The sequence below is a fragment of the Gossypium hirsutum genome, chromosome D05 (genome assembly GCF_007990345.1).
Source record: "Gossypium hirsutum isolate 1008001.06 chromosome D05, Gossypium_hirsutum_v2.1, whole genome shotgun sequence".
Taxonomy (NCBI): Eukaryota; Viridiplantae; Streptophyta; class Magnoliopsida; order Malvales; family Malvaceae; genus Gossypium; species Gossypium hirsutum.
This window is the reverse complement of record NC_053441.1, coordinates 60,271,634-60,290,133: the sequence shown is the minus strand read 5'-3', so window position 1 is coordinate 60,290,133 and position 18,500 is coordinate 60,271,634. Positions and strand designations below refer to the sequence as shown.

At 34.3% G+C, this 18,500-nt stretch overlaps 2 protein-coding genes across 2 annotated transcripts; both read left to right on the top strand.

The window, feature by feature from the left end:
• The first annotated feature begins 589 nt into the window (after window positions 1–589).
• On the top strand, window positions 590–1,273 carry LOC107893374 (receptor-like protein EIX1). Its single transcript, XM_016818689.1, has one exon. The coding sequence runs from the start codon at window positions 590–592 to the stop codon at window positions 1,271–1,273; it is 684 nt and encodes a 227-aa protein (XP_016674178.1).
• Window positions 1,273–8,320, top strand: LOC107894144 (receptor-like protein EIX2). The gene is made up of 2 exons (XM_016819687.1): window positions 1,273–2,505; window positions 7,790–8,320. The coding sequence occupies exons 1-2, from the start codon at window positions 1,273–1,275 to the stop codon at window positions 8,318–8,320; spliced, it is 1,764 nt and encodes a 587-aa protein (XP_016675176.1).
• The last annotated feature ends 10,180 nt before the right edge of the window (window positions 8,321–18,500 follow it).

The window sequence follows — 18,500 nt, the reverse complement described above, 5'->3', positions numbered from 1 at the left end:
TGAAACAAAAAGCAAGTCTAAGTCATCAATTCAAGGTATAGTAGGACTCACAAATTTCACCCTATCACACGTTATTGAGAGATTATTCACATTGGAGTCATAAAGTGATTAATTAAAGAAGAAAATTGAAAGCACAACATCCTTAATCGATCATTAGTGCTAACAATAACAATATATTTTATAAATTAATTGATTTGCTACCATTACCATTCAAGTTGGGTGTTTATAAAGAATGAAAGAATGAAAGCAAAACAGGCCTAATCCTTAGTTAGAGATAATGATCAAAAGTAATTCAACACCCATAATTGATTTGGTACCATTACCATTCAAGTTGGGTGTTTATAAAGAGGGCTTTCCTCGGCTATTAGCATTCAGAATTAAAACAATCAAAACTCTATTTCATTTGCTCTTGCTTCATATTTCATGATTACGATGTCAAGTATGAGGTCTCATAAACTTGTTTTATTTTTTTGCAATATCTTGTCTTCTTCTTCATGAGAAATGCACCGATGCTAGCTTGTGCAAAGAGAGTGAGAGAAAAGCACTACTTGAATTTATGCACAGCCTTCAAGCTATCAGTTTACCAGGCATGAACTCCCTTTTTTCATGGAAAAGTGAGGAGTGCTGTCTATGGCGTGGCGTCTATTGCAACAACTTTACAGGATACGTTGAAATGCTCGATTTTAGCGACCAACCTCTGGTTGTAGCAGGTACAATTAGCCCTTCACTGCTTAAACTACATCATTTGACTTCTTTAAATTTCAACAGTAATGATTTTAATGGAAGTCCCATCCCAGAGTTTTTTGGTTCTTTGAAAAAATTGAAATTACTGGATCTCTCAAATGCTAATTTTAGAGGTCTAATTCCTTCTCTACTTGGAAATCTTTCAATGTTGGAGACTCTTAGATTGGGTGGCAACGATGGAGTTTTCAATGTTGGAAAACTTGAGTGGCTTTCCCATCTTTCTCGTTTGAAAGAGGTTGATCTCAGTTCCACTAACCTGAGCAATGCCAATGATTGGTGTCAAGTCATTAGCCACCTTCCTTTGCTCCAAAAACTAAATCTGATAGATTGTGATCTTCCAAGCATATCTTCTTCATCACTTTCCCTTGCCAACTCTTCTACATCTCTCACCTATCTCGATCTCTCTGATAATAATCTCCCTTCTTCTGCCATATATCCATGGTTGTTTAATGTTAGCAGCAACCTTGTTTCACTTGACCTCTCAAGTAACCACTTGAAAGGTCCAATTCTAGATGCTTTCGGAAAATGATGGCTATTCAAGAACTTCATCTTAGTGATAATCTTTTTATATTAGCAGAAAATCAAGGTAGGGGCGATTCTGGGTTGAATGAAGTCGAAAAACTACCAGATTTGAGGGTTCTAGATCTTGGGTACAACCTTTTAAATGGATCCATAAGCAAAAGCATTGGACAACTTTCCAACCTGCGAGTCTTGCGGCTTCCAGGGAATTCTATTGATGGTGATGTGATTTCCGAAGCTCATTTCTCAAATTTCACCTATTTACGGAAGTTGGATTTATCCTACACTTCTTTGACTTTGAGATTCAACTCCGAATGGATTCCTTCCTTCCAACTGAGTCAACTATTGCTTTGCTCTTGCAAGTTAGGGCCTCGTTTCCCAAATTGGATTCAGACTCAAATGGACGTCCTAAACCCTGACGTTGAAATTTCTTCCATAGATTACTTTGATATTTCTGCTTCAGGAATTTCGGATTCTCTTCCCTACTGGTTTTGGGACAAATTTCTGGTATTTTCGGACATAAACATGTCTTTCAATCAGATCAGTGGTACTTTTCCAAATAACTCTATCCACATAAGCCTTCTAGATCTAAGCTCTAATAATTTCTCAAGACCATTACCACGTTTTTCTTTAGACTACATGATGGGGGCCATTAACCTTTCCAAAAACAAGTTTACTGGTTCAGTCTCTCCAATTTGCAGTATTACCGATAAAGGTGGTTTGGCATTACTTGATCTCTCAAATAATTTATTTTCTGGAGTGGTTCCTGACTGTTTTGAAAGTTTCCGGTCTTTAACAGCTTTGAATTTGGGTGATAATAGTTTCTCAGGCTCACTTCCAAGCTCCTTAGGATCTCTGGTTTCTCTTGAAAAGCTAAGTTTACGTGGTAATAAATTCTCTGGAGTATTACCTTCATCTTTACAGAATTGTGCCAAGTTAAAATTTCTCGACTTGAGTGATAATGAATTATCAGGAGAAATACCTATGTGGATCGGTCAGAAGCTTTCATCGTTGGTTTTTCTTAGCCTTCAAGGGAACCAGTTCAGGGGAAGGATTCCCCATCAACTTTGTGGATTGAAAAATCTACAAATCTTGGACCTCTCGGTAAATAAAATCCCTGGTACCTTACCACCATGCCTCAATAATTTCACTTCCATGGCAAAAAAAGTGAGTTTAGAACGAAGGATTGAGCATCCCATCTTAGATACTGGTGTGGGTGATGAGCCTTCATGGATCATTCAGGTTAGATATTGTTGCGCGGAAGCGTGTGAAAGAGTAAAATTATTGTACTGAAAAATCACACTAAGTTCAATTCCCAGGAAAGAGAGGTAGATCACGAAGATCACTTAAATACCAAGTCTTTCCTAGCCAGAATATCCCTCTATCGTAATTTAATAGCACAATAAATCACTACAATCACATTCACAAAATATGCAAAACAAATAATAAAGAACACCAGGATTTTAACGAGGTTCAGCAAATTTTGCCTACGTCCTCGGGCACTACCAAATATATTTCACTCCAAAAATTACAAGTGAAATTTACAAATAGAGAGAGAGAATAATGCCTTAAGTAGAGAATGGCAATTATGGGATGAAGAAAGTAAGCAATGGTTAGGCCTATTTATAGTTGAGGTTCAAGAATCAACTTGCAATGTCCCTATACAATCAGGGACCAAAATTGCAATTATCCCATGACAACTTTTAACCCAACTTGCCAACCAATATTACTTTCTACTTTCGGTGCCCACCCCATTTGACTTTTCAAACAATGGTGGGTTCCAATAATCTCCACCTTGAAGATTTGATTACGATAATCTTATCTTCACACAATTCTTTCTACTTTTGACAACAATACTTGATAGTGCCTTCTTCAACTGTTAAACTTGCAGGATATTAATCAAGTTCAAACAATGTTCGAACTTGGTTACTGTTACCACCTTGGTCATCATATCTGCGGGATTATCTGCAGTCTTGATCTTCTGAAGACAAATTTTCCCCTCTTCAATAATTTCCCGCACAAAATGGAATCGTACGTCGATATGTTTTGTACGTGCATGATAGACTTGATTCTTTGCTAAATGAATAGCACTTTGACTATCACAATACACGTTAATATGCTCCTGAACCAATCCTAAGGTTTTAGCCATACCTTGTAACCAAATAGCCTCCTTTACAGCCTCTGTTACAGCCATGTACTCGGCTTCTGTGGTTGACAATGCAACTGTAGACTATAGTGTAGACTTCCAACTTATTGGTCCTCCAGCAAGTGTAAACACATAACCGGTGGTTGATCTTCGCTTGTCCAAATCACCGGCATAGTCAGAATCAACGTACCCAATAACACCTTTACCAAGTGTATTATCCTGCTTGAACAGTAATCCAACATCCACGGTCTTCTGAATATACCGTAGAATCCATTTCACAGCTTGCCAATGTCCTTTTCCAGGATTATGCATATACCTACTCACTATACTAACTGCCTGTGAAATGTCGGGTCTTGTACACACCATTGCATACATCAAGCTACCCACTGCATTAGAATACGGAACTTGCAACATGTATTCTCGTTCCGTATTCGTCGAAGGAGATAGTTGTGCAGAAAGCTTGAAATGAGAAGCCAACGGGGTACTTACAGGTTTTGTCTGCTCGTTCATGCCAAACTGCTGTAGTACCTTTTTCAAATACTGCTTCTGAGACAAGCTAACTCTATCATGAGCTCTATCTCTCCATATTTCCATGCCGAGAATCTTTTTAGCTTCTCCTAGATCTTTCATCTCAAACTCGAGATTGAGTTGAGTCTTCAATCTTTCAATCTCAACTTTGCTCTTAGATGCTATTAGCATATCATCAACATATAAGAGCAAGTATATGAAAGTTCCTTCTTGTAGCTTCTGAAAATACACGCAATGATCAAATTTATTTCTTGTGTACCTTTGCCCTTTCATGAACTGATCAAATCGCTTGTACCACTGCCTCGGAGATTGCTTCAATCCATAAAGCGACTTTGTCAGTTTGCAAACCCAATTTTCTTTTCCAGCAACCTTGAATCCATCTGGCTGAGTCATATAGATTTCCTCTTCCAAATCACCGTGTAAAAACGCGGTCTTCACATCAAGCTGAACTAGTTCAAGATCATATTGCGCAACCAAGGCTAGCAAAATCCGAATAGACGAATGCTTCACAACTGGAGAAAACACTTCATTGTAGTCTATTCCTTCTTTCTGAGCATAACCCTTTGCTACTAATCTAGCCTTGTATCAAATTTCATTTTTATCAGGAAATCCTTCCTTCTTTGTATATACCCATTTGCATCCAATTGCCTTCTTTCCCTTGGGTAGTGTCACCAACTCCCAGGTCTTATTTTTATGAAGAGACTGCATTTCTTCATTCATTGCTTGCTTCCACTTTACACCATCAGGGTTACTTATTACTTCTGTGTAAGTAGAAGGAACATCATCATCTGTAATTGGAAGTGCATAGGCCACTATATCATCAAAGCGAGCAGGCTTATGAATCTCTCTTCTTGGCCTTCTATATGCAATTGAATCTTGTTGCTGTAGAGGTTCTTGGGTAGGAACCTCTTCATCATTTGTCCCTTCAATATTAGCTGGATCATCGTTAACCTTTTCAAGCTCCACCTGCTGCAAAGTACTACTGGTTTTGTCATCCTTTTGTGAATCCTTGTACTTTAACATGGTTGATTCATCAAAAGTCACATCTCTACTGAAAACAATATTCCTTGTATCAGGACACCAGAGACAATATCCTTTTACTCCATCAGTTATACCCAAGAATAATGCTTTCTTTGCTCTTGGGTCTAACTTAGATTCTTTTATATGATAATATGCAGTGGAACCAAATACATGCAAAGAATCATAATCAGTAGCAGATTTACCAGTCCACATCTCCATAGGAGTTTTTCCATTTATTGCAGCTGATGGCAAACGGTTAATTAGATGGCACGCATATGTAACTGCCTCAGCCCAAAATTCTTTGCCCAATCCAGCATTGGACAACATACATCGAACTTTCTCCAGTATAGTTCGATTCATTCGTTCTGCCACCCCATTTTGCTGTGGTGTATCCCAAACAGTGAAGTGTCGCACAATGCCCTCATCTTGGCATACTTGTAGAAATGGATCGTTTTTGTACTCAGTACCATTATCTGATCAAAGTCGTTTGACCTTTCGACCAGTCTGAGTCTCCACCATCTTCTTCCATTTCAGAAATGCATCCAAAACTTTACTTTTTCTTTTCATTAGATACACCCATACTTTTCTTGAATAATCATCAACAAAAGTAACAAAATAGTGCATACCTTCCAAAGAAGCTACTTTGGTAGGTCCCCACACATCACTGTGAACGTAGTCCAGAATTCCTTTCGTATTGTGAATTGCTTGACCAAATTTTACCCTCTTCTGCTTGCCCAGAACACAATGTTCACAGAATTCCATTTTGCAAGAATTTGCACCTTTCAATAAGCCTTGCTTCACCAATGTCTGCAAAGCTTTTTCACCAGCATGTCCCAATCGCATATGCCATAATCTGGTAGCCTCTGAATCTACATCTTTTGTAGAAACTGTTGATATTGATCCAATAACTGTACTTCCATTTAAAAAATACAAGCTATTTCTTCTTGTGCCTTTCATCACCGTCAGTTGCCCAGCTACTACTTTTAGTAATCCATCTCTCAAAGTGATTGTGAGCCCTTTAGATTCTAGGGCACCTAATGAGATGAGATTTTTCTTCAGGCTAGGTACGTAGGGAACATCTGTCAAGACTTGGATTGAGCCGTCGTGATTCTTCAATTGGACTGTACCCACTCCCATTGTCTTACAAGCACTATCATTGCCCATAAGAACAATTCCACCTTCTAGCTCTTTAAGACTAGAAAACCAGTCCTTATTAGGACACATATGGTAAGTATATCCTGAATCCAAAATCCACTCATCCGTTTGACATGCCATTGCCATGCCAACCAAGCTAAAGTCTGACTCCTCATCATGCTCTGCTACACATGCATTAGAAATAGCCTTGCCCTTTTGTAGCTTAGGACAATTCTTTTTCCAATGCCCTTTTTCACGGCAAAAGGCACATTCATCTTTGGCGGGTCTCCCTTTGGACTTTCCCCTTTTACCAGATTTGCTGCTGTGTGAACGACCTCTTACTGTTAAGACTTCTGCGGTTGTATCTCTGTGATCTCTTTTATCTTTCTTTCGAGTCTCAGATCTATACAACGCACTACAGACTGCATCAAATGTGATCGTGTCCTTCCCATGAAGCAATGTGGTGGTAAGATGATCATATTCATCAGGAAGGGAATTCAACAACAATAATGCCTTGTCTTCATCTTCAAATTTCTCATCCAAATTTAGCAAGTCTGCTAAAATTTTATTGAATGAGTTCACATGGTCATTCATCGACATACCGGGTGCACACGTGAATCGATAAAGTTTCTTTTTCATATAAAGCCTATTTTCAAGACTTTTCGTTAGAAACATTTCTTCCAGTGTATCCCATAACTTCTTCGCTGATGTCTCCCTTATGACAGAGTACTTCTGCTCTTTGGCCAAACATAGGCGGATTGTACCACACGCCTGTCTATTGATCTTGGCCCACTCCTTGTCATCCATCTTGTCAGGTTTTTCTTCAAGGGCTATATCTAGCTCTTGCTGACATAAGACATCCAGGATCTCACATTGCCACATACCAAAATTATTGGTACCGTCAAATTTCTCTACTTCAAATTTTACATTTGTCACAGTAGTCCTTGCTGATGACGATGCTGCTGCCATTTTTCTCCTCAATCCCAACTACTGTATACGTGAACAGTACCGTATATGTGAATAGTGCCGTATACGTGAATAGTACCGTATACGTAAAATAGTGCCGTATACATGAATAGTACCGTAAACGGTCGTATTCCCCAAGTACGAACCTGGCTCTGGTACCAATTGTTGCGCGGAAGCGTGTGAAAGAGTAAAATTATTGTACTGAAAAAAATCACATTAAGTTCAATTCCCAGGAAAGAGAGGTAGATCACGAAGATCACTTAAATACCAAGTCTTTCCTAGCCAGAATATCCCTCTATCGTAATTTAATAGCACAATAAATCACTACAATCACATTCACAAAATATGCAAAACAAATAATAAAGAACACCAGAATTTTAACGAGGTTCAGCAAATTTTACCTACGTCCTCGGGCACTACCAAATATATTTCACTCCAAAAATTACAAGTGAAATTTACAAATAGAGAGAGAGAATAATGCCTTAAGTAGAGAATGGCAATTATGGGATGAAGAAAGTAAGCAATGGTTAGGCCTATTTATAGTTGAGGTTCAAGGATCAACTTGCAATGTCCCTATACAATTAGGGACCAAAATTGCAATTATCCCATGCCAACTTTTAACCCAACTTGCCAACCACTATTACTTTCTACTTTCGGTGCCCACCCCATTTGACTTTTCAAACAATGGTGGGTTCCAATAGATATGTTGGTGAGGTATTGCTTACATGGAAGGGAACAAAGCAAAGCTATCCACAACTTGGATTGCTACTAGCCATTGATCTCTCTTGGAACAAATTAACAGGAGAGATTCCTAAAGAATTAAGTAGTCTTCAAGAACTGGTTGTATTGAACTTGTCAAGAAACCATTTTAACGGAAAAATTCTTCAAAAGATTGGGTATATAAGACAACTAGAGGTGCTTGACCTGTCAAGAAACAAGTTTTCAGGAAACATCCCGACAAGCTTGTTTGAATTAACATTTCTAAGCAACTTGAACTTGTCTTATAATGACTTGTCTGGAAAAATTCCAACCAGCACTCAACTACAGAGCTTTGATCCTTCGTCATTTTCCCATAATAGAGGACTTTGTGGTCCTCCTATTTCACCAAATTGCTCAATGGTGGAACCACCTCCTGGCAAAGCTGCAGTAGGAAGTGAAGAAGATTGTGATGAGTTCATGAAATGGTTTTACACTGGCATGGGACTTGGATTTGCTGTGGGTTTCTGGGGGTTTTGCAGTGTTGTGTTCTTCAAGCGTTCATAGAGGCATTCATATTACCGTTACATGGATAATGCAAAGGATTGGGTTTATGTTACATTTGTTCTGCTGAAAGCAAGGTTAGTGAGGAGAATCAATGGTGTTTCAACAAGCTAATAAATTGACTTTCTTCACTCCTTAACAAAGTTCTTTCAACGTTGAGAAATATATCCTTAACTAAATAACAAATTTCTATATTATTATTTTTCAGGTCTGATTAGAACTGCAACTGAAGGTGGTTTTTCCTGCATGTGAGAAAATCTTAATAAAAACTTATAAATTAATACGTGTTTGTCTTTTTGATGATTTCTAATTTCTATATATTAAGAAGAGATTTGTGATAGCTTTCTTTCACTTTTTTTTGTAATATGTTTATGTTATATTTGGTTTGTATATTTATTTTTTTTTGTCAAAAGTAATTTTGTAACACCAATTCCAGTCTAGAAGTTATGGTCGTTACATAAAAGTTACATAAAAATCCAGTTTACTAAAAAACATATCTTCATTAACAGATTCGAAGAAACTATTGATTTATTATACTTTGAAAATGTCTACGGTTGCACTACGAAAAATCTCAGTCAAGTCCAATTTTGGAAAACACGATTAAACACATTTTTCTGTAGCGAAATTTTTAGTTAAATTGGATTTGGAAAACATAAGTCGTGTTTTGATGTTCGTGAAGTTTCCCTCTGAAATCAATAAACAGTTAAAAACGACATTTAAAAGTCCAAAATAACGGTTCAAAAATAACAAAACACAACAATCCTAATATTTAATTAGCCATAAGAACAGTAAAATATTTTATCCGAACTCTTGTCCCACCGACCCATCCATTGGAATTATTCTGTAAATATAGATGGTAGTTTTTGTGTGCATCTCTTTCCTTTTAATTAGGAGATTAAATGCTAAAGTTTAGGAGATTAGATGCTAAAGTTTAGGAGATAATTTTGGTTTCTATCTTTGTATTTTACCGTGTATATATGTTCTTGATTTTGGGTGGAATGAGTAATAGAGAAAATTCCCACAATTCTTGTTTAAAACCGGAACAAGTTACAAGAGCCACATAGGCTGACCCCTTCCACATGGCCTAGCTACACAACCATGTGGCCCAAATGGCCTACCACAAAGAAATGTGGTAGGCTGTGTCAATTTCTCAGATTTGTACCTTCAATTGTGAGAAAACATTTTTTTTATTTTTCGAGCATTCTAAGATGTATATATAACAAACATAAGAAGATAAAAGGGAAAGTCATAGAATATTCAGGAAAACAATTCAGAAAACACCATTCAAGCCGATTCTAAAGCAAATTTCCGTCAAAATTGAAGATTCCCAGTTGATTTCTTACGAGATTATCTTGAGCTTCTTTATTTCTTCTAGTTATAATGTATCTTGGATGCTTTTATTTTCAGTTATGAACTAATTTTCTAAATACCTAGGGGAGATGAACCCTATGATGGATTCTGTCTTTTAATTTTTATTTTATGCAACAAATACTTAGATCTTGTTCTCAATTATGTGTGCTTAATTCTTGGTTTGATGCTTTTAGATTATTGATCCATATGTGATGTGCTTAAATCAGAGAAGGAATAGACCTTTTTTAATAGTATGTCTTGCATAATTGAGTGGAGTTGCATGCAATCCTAGAAATAGGACGACATAAATCTATCAAATTAGAGTCAAATATTTAATAAGAATCCACAGCATGAGCTAATGTGATAATAGGGGTTTTAATTAGAAAGAAATTTCAATTAATCAACCTAGAGTCAGTTGCCCTTACTCTTGAAAAATATATTAGCGTAACTCATGGATTTCTATGGATAAAGTTACTAAGTAAAGAAATTGCATAATTTAGATTGATAGTGACAGATAAAATCTAGGTGAATTCTTTCCTAGGTATTATTTCACTTCTTGATTGTTAATCGTTTATTTTCTTATTTTGTTCTTTGTCGTGTTTGTTAGTTAATTAATTTAGTTAATTTTATTTTTTAACCAATCACTCAATTTATTCCATAATAAAAAGATGGTAATTTTTAGGTTTTTTTTCATTTTTGGGGAAAATATTTATTTATTTTTAATTTTTATGGCACCAAATTCTTTAACTCGACAAAGACAGTGGAGGCTAAAAGAGAAAATTGAAAGCATAAACATCCATAATCGTTAATTAGTGCTAACAATCACAACGTATTTTATGTTCATCTTATTTTTATATTAAAGAATTTAAGCACTAATGAAAAGGCTGACAGCTAAATCCCAATACTGTCAAATAATATATATAAATATTATTTTAAAATATTCGTCTATTTATATAACATAAGGATATGATATAGGATCATGCAAAGACTTTGGTCTTTAAATTAATAATTTTATAAATAATATAATCTATTATATTAAATTAATTATATATTATTTAAGAATTATTATGTTGAATTTACTGGCCGTAAAGAAAAAATAAAAGGATAAATTATCCTATTAATCACTCTAACTAGGGGTTATTCTTATTTTGGTCACATTTTTCTTTTGTTAACTTGGTCACTTAAAAAAGAAATTGATCAAATTAGTCACTCTACCATTAAAATCGTAATAGGAGACTAACTTTGCATTTACATGTATTCTTTTGGAATGTCAAAATTAGGAATCAGTACTCCTATTTAAAGTGACTAACAGGGTAGTTTGTTGTAATTCTAATGTGAACAAAATAAGAAATGTTTAGTCAACATTCTGTTATCATTTTATAGTGGAGTGATTAATTTAATCAATTTTAGAGTGACTAATGGGTTTACCCAAATTAAAAATTGAGTTGTGAAAAGCTTAATTGTAACGCTTCAAAATTTTATGTTTTTGAATTGTGAAATTGTGTCAAGTGAATTAGGTTGGTTCAATGGTTAAGTGATGTTTATGTGCTTAAGGTCCTATATATGTTTAAATCCTTACCTTTGAATTATTATGATTATTATTTGTTCCAACCCCTAACTTTGAATATCTAGCTTATCTATTATTTTTGTTCAACTATTGACAAGAATGAGCACGTTGGTTCAATGGTAAGACTCTTGTGTTTGGATCCTAAGTGTGCAAAGAGAAATAATTTTTTGTTCAGACTCTACTGTTGTTGTTCATACAAGTCAAAGTTTCAGTAAAATTCTACTATTGAGTAATCTGATAGGTGGTTACTACTTAAATTAGATAGGATTTTTGTTTGAATTATTCTTTTTGAGATTATAAAAAAATCCTAAAAATCTTCCCACTAATTGTCGTCCATCTCTCCCACTTCCCTCTTTCCCCATTTTGTTGCGACAAAGTCTCTCATGTCGTTCTACTTCTGCAATTATCTGTTTCTTCTCTTAATTTCGATTATCACCCTTGTTGATTTGTTGCCATTGTTCTATTTTGTTTCCCTGTGTGTGGGTTGTGCGTGATTAGGGTATATTGGTTTAGTGCGACGTTTGGTTAGTAAGTTTTTTCTATTCATATTCTTTTAAGTGTTATTATATGAAGTATGTGAGTTGGTGTGGAGTTTTGATTTAATTGTTTCAAATCTATTTAGGTGAAAATCGTACGACAAATACTTCTCCGACAATTTGAAGTGTTTTAGGAATTGACTTAGCATTGGGTAAGTGTCTGAATACATTAGTTTAGGGGTTGTTTCGTTAGAGTCATTCATTTGATCTAATGCTCCAATCTAGTTTGGACCAAAGATTTTGATTCGAATATTGTGCAATTTGATTAATCGTTTGTGTGGTGATTATTGTCTACAGACTTTGGTGCTACTGTTGTAACAACAATTCAAAAAACAATAAGTTATGTAACTTCAATCCCGAATATATGTGAACGGCCTGAAGCCGAAAAGCTTATTATTGACGCCACGCAATTGTGTGGGCCACATGGGCTGGGCCAAATAGGCCGTGTGGACCCATTTTCAATAAATTCAATTATGGTCGTATTTAAAGTGTGTTTCGAGGTTAGCTAATTAGTAGGGTATGTTATGTGTTATGTAGGACTCTGATATATGAAATCTATAGTATTGATATTGTATGTGTAACATCTGAAAGCATGTATATAGTGTAAATATTGCGTTTGATTTGTGAATTTAAGAAATCTGTTAAAGCATGATTCCTCTGCCACATTATTTCTGGCTGCCTTGTGTGCAAATTATGCATAGTGACACACGATCACTTACTTAGTGTGTGGGGTTAGATAAGTATTTATTACCCTAATTGGTGTATAGAGATGGATGAAGATGGTGTGTAGTAGATGGAGGTAAGATCTGTATCTGTAACGCCCAAAACTCGACCTAGAAGTTTAAGTTGAATCTAGAAAGGTTACACCAACGTACTGAAAATTGATTTCGTTGAGTATTCAGAAACCATTCAAAACTTTACTTAATTTGTAGCAGAAATCTTTTTAGAGTTTTAACTTTGAAAATCAAAAATTCATTTTAATTGATTTAGGTGATTTTGTAACTCTGTGTTAGAGATTATTAGTTACTGATGAAATTAGCCAAAACCAGAACAAGTTCAAAAACATATTACAATTCCAAAAGATCAAATCATATTTACATCAGTGTAAAAACAACCTGAGCTCCAATACACCATCCAATCTTAAGTTAGATGTTTACCTACACAGAAAAAGATAAAACAAAATATGAGCTACAAGCATCGTGCATAACCAAACTCAAATACAAATAAACATATTGTAACATATAATTCATAATAATGAGGAGAACTTAAGAACATTTGTATAACCAGTGCGAAACAGTTCTAGAGTATCATAGAGATTTGAACAGTGGTAGCATAGCAGAACAAGACTGAACAAAGTAAAATAAACAATTCAAAATAGAGCAGAACCAGACAGAATAGTACAAAACAATGCAAAACATAATAGAAATTGTATGTCGATGTCAATGCAGTATTGTTTTTCGAAATCAATTAGAGTGAAGATTTATCAGAAAACATCCTACCCAACTTCGTTACACACCAAAATAGAGTTCCTCAGAACCCATCCAACCAAATCACACCAACAAATAATTGTGGACAGTGCCACCTAAATTTTCGGTGAATCTGACAGATCAGAGACATGTGGTCGAGTCACTATATTGCAGTCAAGTTGTCATAATAGAGTTGTGGATAAACCACCAAATAATGCAAATTAGTAAACTGCCAGAAACTTCCTCCTTTCACATCATTTCAATCCTATGCAATATGTCATGGCATGCAGATACAGAGTCAACGTGGTAAGCATGTAGGTCATGCTATCGTACAATAATAGAATCAAGAGCCATGGGAGTTTATGCTTATAAAACAGATTTATCAAATCTCAACAAATCATATCAGATTGCTATGAAATCATATGCATGATTATAAGTTAGAATCAATACCAGTCAATTTAACATATTCAGATATATCATATTCTATGTCATAGAGTAACATAAGGCGTACCATCAGACTTAACAGAATACAGATCGTACCTAGATAAATCGCATACCTTAACGTATCCAAACAGAGGTACATTATACATTAGCCAGTTACCATTTCTAGCTTATATCAAAATAGACAAGCGTACGGATAGCAGATTCTGCACTAGCAAATCAACAAATAAAGAGTTTTATAGCTTAATACAGATCATACAAACCTTACGGAAGGCCTATTTTTGTACCGGGCGACGTTCATGGCCCGAAGGAAAATTTTAGAATATTTGCCTACATGCTCGTGTGGTTTCACACAGCCTGGAAAGCTAGCCTGTATGACTCTACACGGTCTGACAAATGCTCGTGTGCTTGCTCATGTGTCCTACACAACCTGACACATACCCGTGTCACATGTCTATGTGGTTCTAGTTCGCAAACAGTGAGTTACATAGCCTGGACACACACTCATGTGATTGGCCCGTGTTAACTCTGCACAACACATAACCACATACAGTCTGGGCACACACCCGTGTGCCTCCAATTCTTGTGAACAGTGAGTTACACAGCTTGCCACACGGTCATGTGGTGTTGACAGTTTATTTTTCGATGACTAAACTCGAAACTAAAATTGGGATTTCGGTACCCACTTGATACGGATTCGATGCAGAATCAACAAGGATGAATTCCCATCCCTAAAGGACAAGCAATTTCCCAACAAATGGTTAATTCGAAGTCACATCACTAAAAACTAACATTCCAAAATCGAAGTTACGTCGAAGAACTTTTGACACCAAAACATTAAATCGAACTTACTAGTCAGCGAATTGAACTAGAAAGGAGAAGTCAGACCTCGTAAAGAATCAGTGTAATGTAACATAGCAAAAAGAAAGAAAAGGGCAAAAAGAAAAATATAAGATAAAATAAAATAAAAAAGAAAAAGATGTACAAGAGGAGCGTCACGGCGTGCAATTGGTCAGTAGTACCACATTAACAAAAAATTAACAACGTTAGATTTGGGTATTAATTTAATTGAAAGAAAAAAAAGTTGAGAAATATCAATCTGGGAGAAAAAGTCATAAGTATCAGTCTTACAGAAATGAACAAATTTATGTACTAATTTTATATATGTAGATTGGGTTTGTTGATGGAGTTTGTTTTTAGCTGCATAGCTGATGCTAATTGTTTAAGTATTCTTCATATTGGTTTTATTATTAAAAAATTAACTTTTTACTAATTTTTTATATTATTTTAAAATTTCCCATCGATGTAGTTTCAGAAGAAAAAACTCATTGATTAAAGAATTAAAAAAAAAGAATGAAAGCAAAACAGGCCTAATCCTCAATTAGAGAGATAATAGTATCAACACCCATAATTGATTTGCTACAATTACTTTTCTTATTTTCTTTCTTCATGTGAAACAATCTTAAATAATTAAATACATCCATATAGTATGAATGCTCATATTCCAGTCAAGTTGGGTCTTTATCAAGAGGCATTTCCTCAGCTATTAGCATTCAGAATTACAACAACAAAACACAATCTCATTTGCTCTTGCTTCATATTTCATGATTACGATGTCAAGTATGAGGTCTCATAAACTTGTTTTATTAGATCACCTTTTAATATAGGCTAACATTTTTATGATAGTAGATAATGACATGTAGAATCCAAAATAATAAAATAAAATACTATTTTTTATGATCATTATGATGTCAGGAGGTATAGATATCAGCTTCTTCTAGGTTTTTTTTTTTAACAATACTTCAATAACATTCAGCTCACATTGTTAATTACAGACAATTGCTTTTCTTGCTTCGTATGAAATTGAAGAAAAAGTTGAGGGGAATTAAATTATTAAGAAAAAGTAAGTCTAGTGTGGAAAATTGAAAATTTACATTGTAAAGCTCAAGTAGAATTTAGAACAAAAGCAAAACAGGCCCTAATTAGTGCTTATAGTCAAAAAGAATTCAAGACCTATTGTTCGTTTGCTTCGTATGAAACTGAAGAAGAAAATTGTGGGTAAATTAAATTAATTGAAACAAAAAGCAAGTCTAAGTCATCAATTCAAGGTATAGTAGGACTCATAAATTTCACCCTATCACACGTTATTGAAAGATTATTCAAAGGCATGCCTTTTCTCCCTCACTATTTTCAACCCTAATTGTGCCTATGATAATTAAAACAATCATTTCATCAAAAAAAAAAAGATAATTAAAACAATCAAAACACTATTTCATTTGCTCTTGCTTCATATTTCATGATTACGATGTCAAGTACGAGGTCTCATAAATTTGTTTTATTTTTCGCAATATCTTGTCTTCTTCTTCATGAGAGAAAAGCGCTACTTGAATTTAAGCACAGCCTTCAAGCTACCGTTTTTTCAGGCAACGACGCCCTTTTTTGGATAAGTGAGGAGTGCTGTCTATGGCGTGGCGTCTATTGCAACAGCTTTACAGGATACGTTGAAATGCTTGATTTTAGCTACCAACCCTGGTTGTAGCAGGTACAATTAGCCCTTCACTGCTTAAACTACATCATTTGACTTCTTTAAATTTCAGCAGTAATGATTTTAATGGAAGTCTCATCCCAGAGTTTTTTGGTTCTTTGAAAAAATTGAAATTACTGGATCTCTCTAATGCTAATTTTAGAGGTCCAATTCCTTCTCTACTTGGAAATCTTTCAATGTTGGAGACTTTTAGATTGGGTGGCAACGGTAGGGTTTTCAATGTTGGAAAACTTGAGTGGCTTTCCCATCTTTCTCGTTTGAAAGAGGTTGATCTCAGCTTCACTAACGTGAGCAATGCCAATGATTGGTCTCAAGTCATTAGTCACCTTCCTTTGCTCCAAAAACTAAGTCTAAGACATTGTGATTGTAATACCTAATTTTAGCCCGGGCTCACATATGGAAACATAATTTTTGAGGATATGCAATCTTAGATATGATATGCAATCTTAGAATATATGATTTTGTAATCTTAGAGATTTAATTTGTAGATACCCTTTAATCTCAGCCGTTGATGTAACTGATTTGTACCATTGGATTTGGGGAGGCTCAACTATAAATAGAGGCCTCTCCCTTCATTGTAAAAAAAAAGAGGAAAGGGAGGAATAAAAAAGGGAACGATTGGCAGTTTTTAAAGGTGGTTTACTATTTTCGTTCGATTATTTTTTATTTATTTACGATTTAAAAAAAAAAAGAAGGTGACATCACTGCGAATTTTATTTATTTTTATTTAGCCCCTCCGACTTTTAATGTTTTTGTAATTAAGTTTTTTTTTTATTTTTTTAATTTACCCTTTTATTTATTTTAAATTTCAATTTGATCCACTTGAATGGCGCCGTTTTAGAGGAGAAGGGAAAATTTTCCTTCCAGCCCCTCTACGTAATTTGCGCGTTCAAATTAGTCCTTTTACTTTTATTTATTTGCGGATTTACCCCAGATTTTTTAATTGCAATTCAATTTAGTTTTTTTTATGTTCTTTTTATTTATTTTATTAATTGATAGTGTAATTATTATTTTTATTTTCATTTTTTTAAAAATATATATATGTATATTTTTATGAACATACTTATTTTTTCAGCTAATATTTTTTTAAACTAATATTTTCCTATATTTTTTAATAAATATTTTCATATTTCTTTGTATATATTTACGTTTTTTAAATGATTAAATACTCACTTTTTCTTTTTTAAAATATACCTATTTTTTATTATTTTATATATGTACGTATAATTATATTTTTTTCTTTATTTGCATAAGTATATTATGTATTATATTTATATATAAATTCTATAACCCAAAATTTTATTTGTAAATTATATGTAATATTTTTTATCTTCATAATTTCCATGTGTATATTATACGTCTTCTGATCTTTATTTATTTTGTTTGCTTTCCCATTCATTGTATAATGGTGTTTACATTTAATATTTTGCATGTCATGGATTACTGTTTTTTATTTCGTTTATTCATTTGTTTATATTATTTTTATGTCATTGATGTATTTATTATTGTTGTTATTATTATAGCATTTGTACGTATAAAATAACGTTACATCATTTTTTTACTCAAATTTTAAAATAGAAATTTTTTTTTGAGATAATGTTTGTATTTAGGATTTTCAAGGAAATTGAGCCCTAACGTATTGGGTTCCGATTTTCTTCGTTAAATCTAACAATCGAGCATTTCTCTTTAATCAAAAAAATAAAAACTCATTATTGGGAATTCAACATGTTGTGTCCTAACTATTGGATGTGACGCATTGATTTCTCGAAATGAAGATTTTTTTTAAAAATAATAAAGGAAATATTCCGAGTTTGGGATTTTAAAGGAATTGTGCCCTAACGTATTGGGTGTGATTTCTTAAATCTTAGATAAGTGGATGTTCTTTTAAAGTAAAGGAAATATTCCAAGTTTGGGATTCTAAAGGAATCGTGCTATAACATATTGGGTGTGATTTCTTAAATCTTGGATAAGTGGATGTTCTTTTAAAGTTTTATTGTACAAGTATTTTGGCCCAATTCATTTTGGGGAAAATTAGAATGCTGCGCCCTAACGCATTGGGTGTGGTATCTTCTTTCTCAGAAATAATAAGGGTCTTAATACGTAACCTTTTAAGTTTTGCTAAGGATCACGTTTTTTTCCAAATTCTCGACCTTAAGACACTAATTAATTAACTAGGTACCAATTTTGGGCGTTACGAGGGTGCTAATCCTTCCTCATACGTAACTGACTCCCGGAACCGTTTTTCTAAAACTCGTAGACCAAAGTTGTTTTTTAGGTG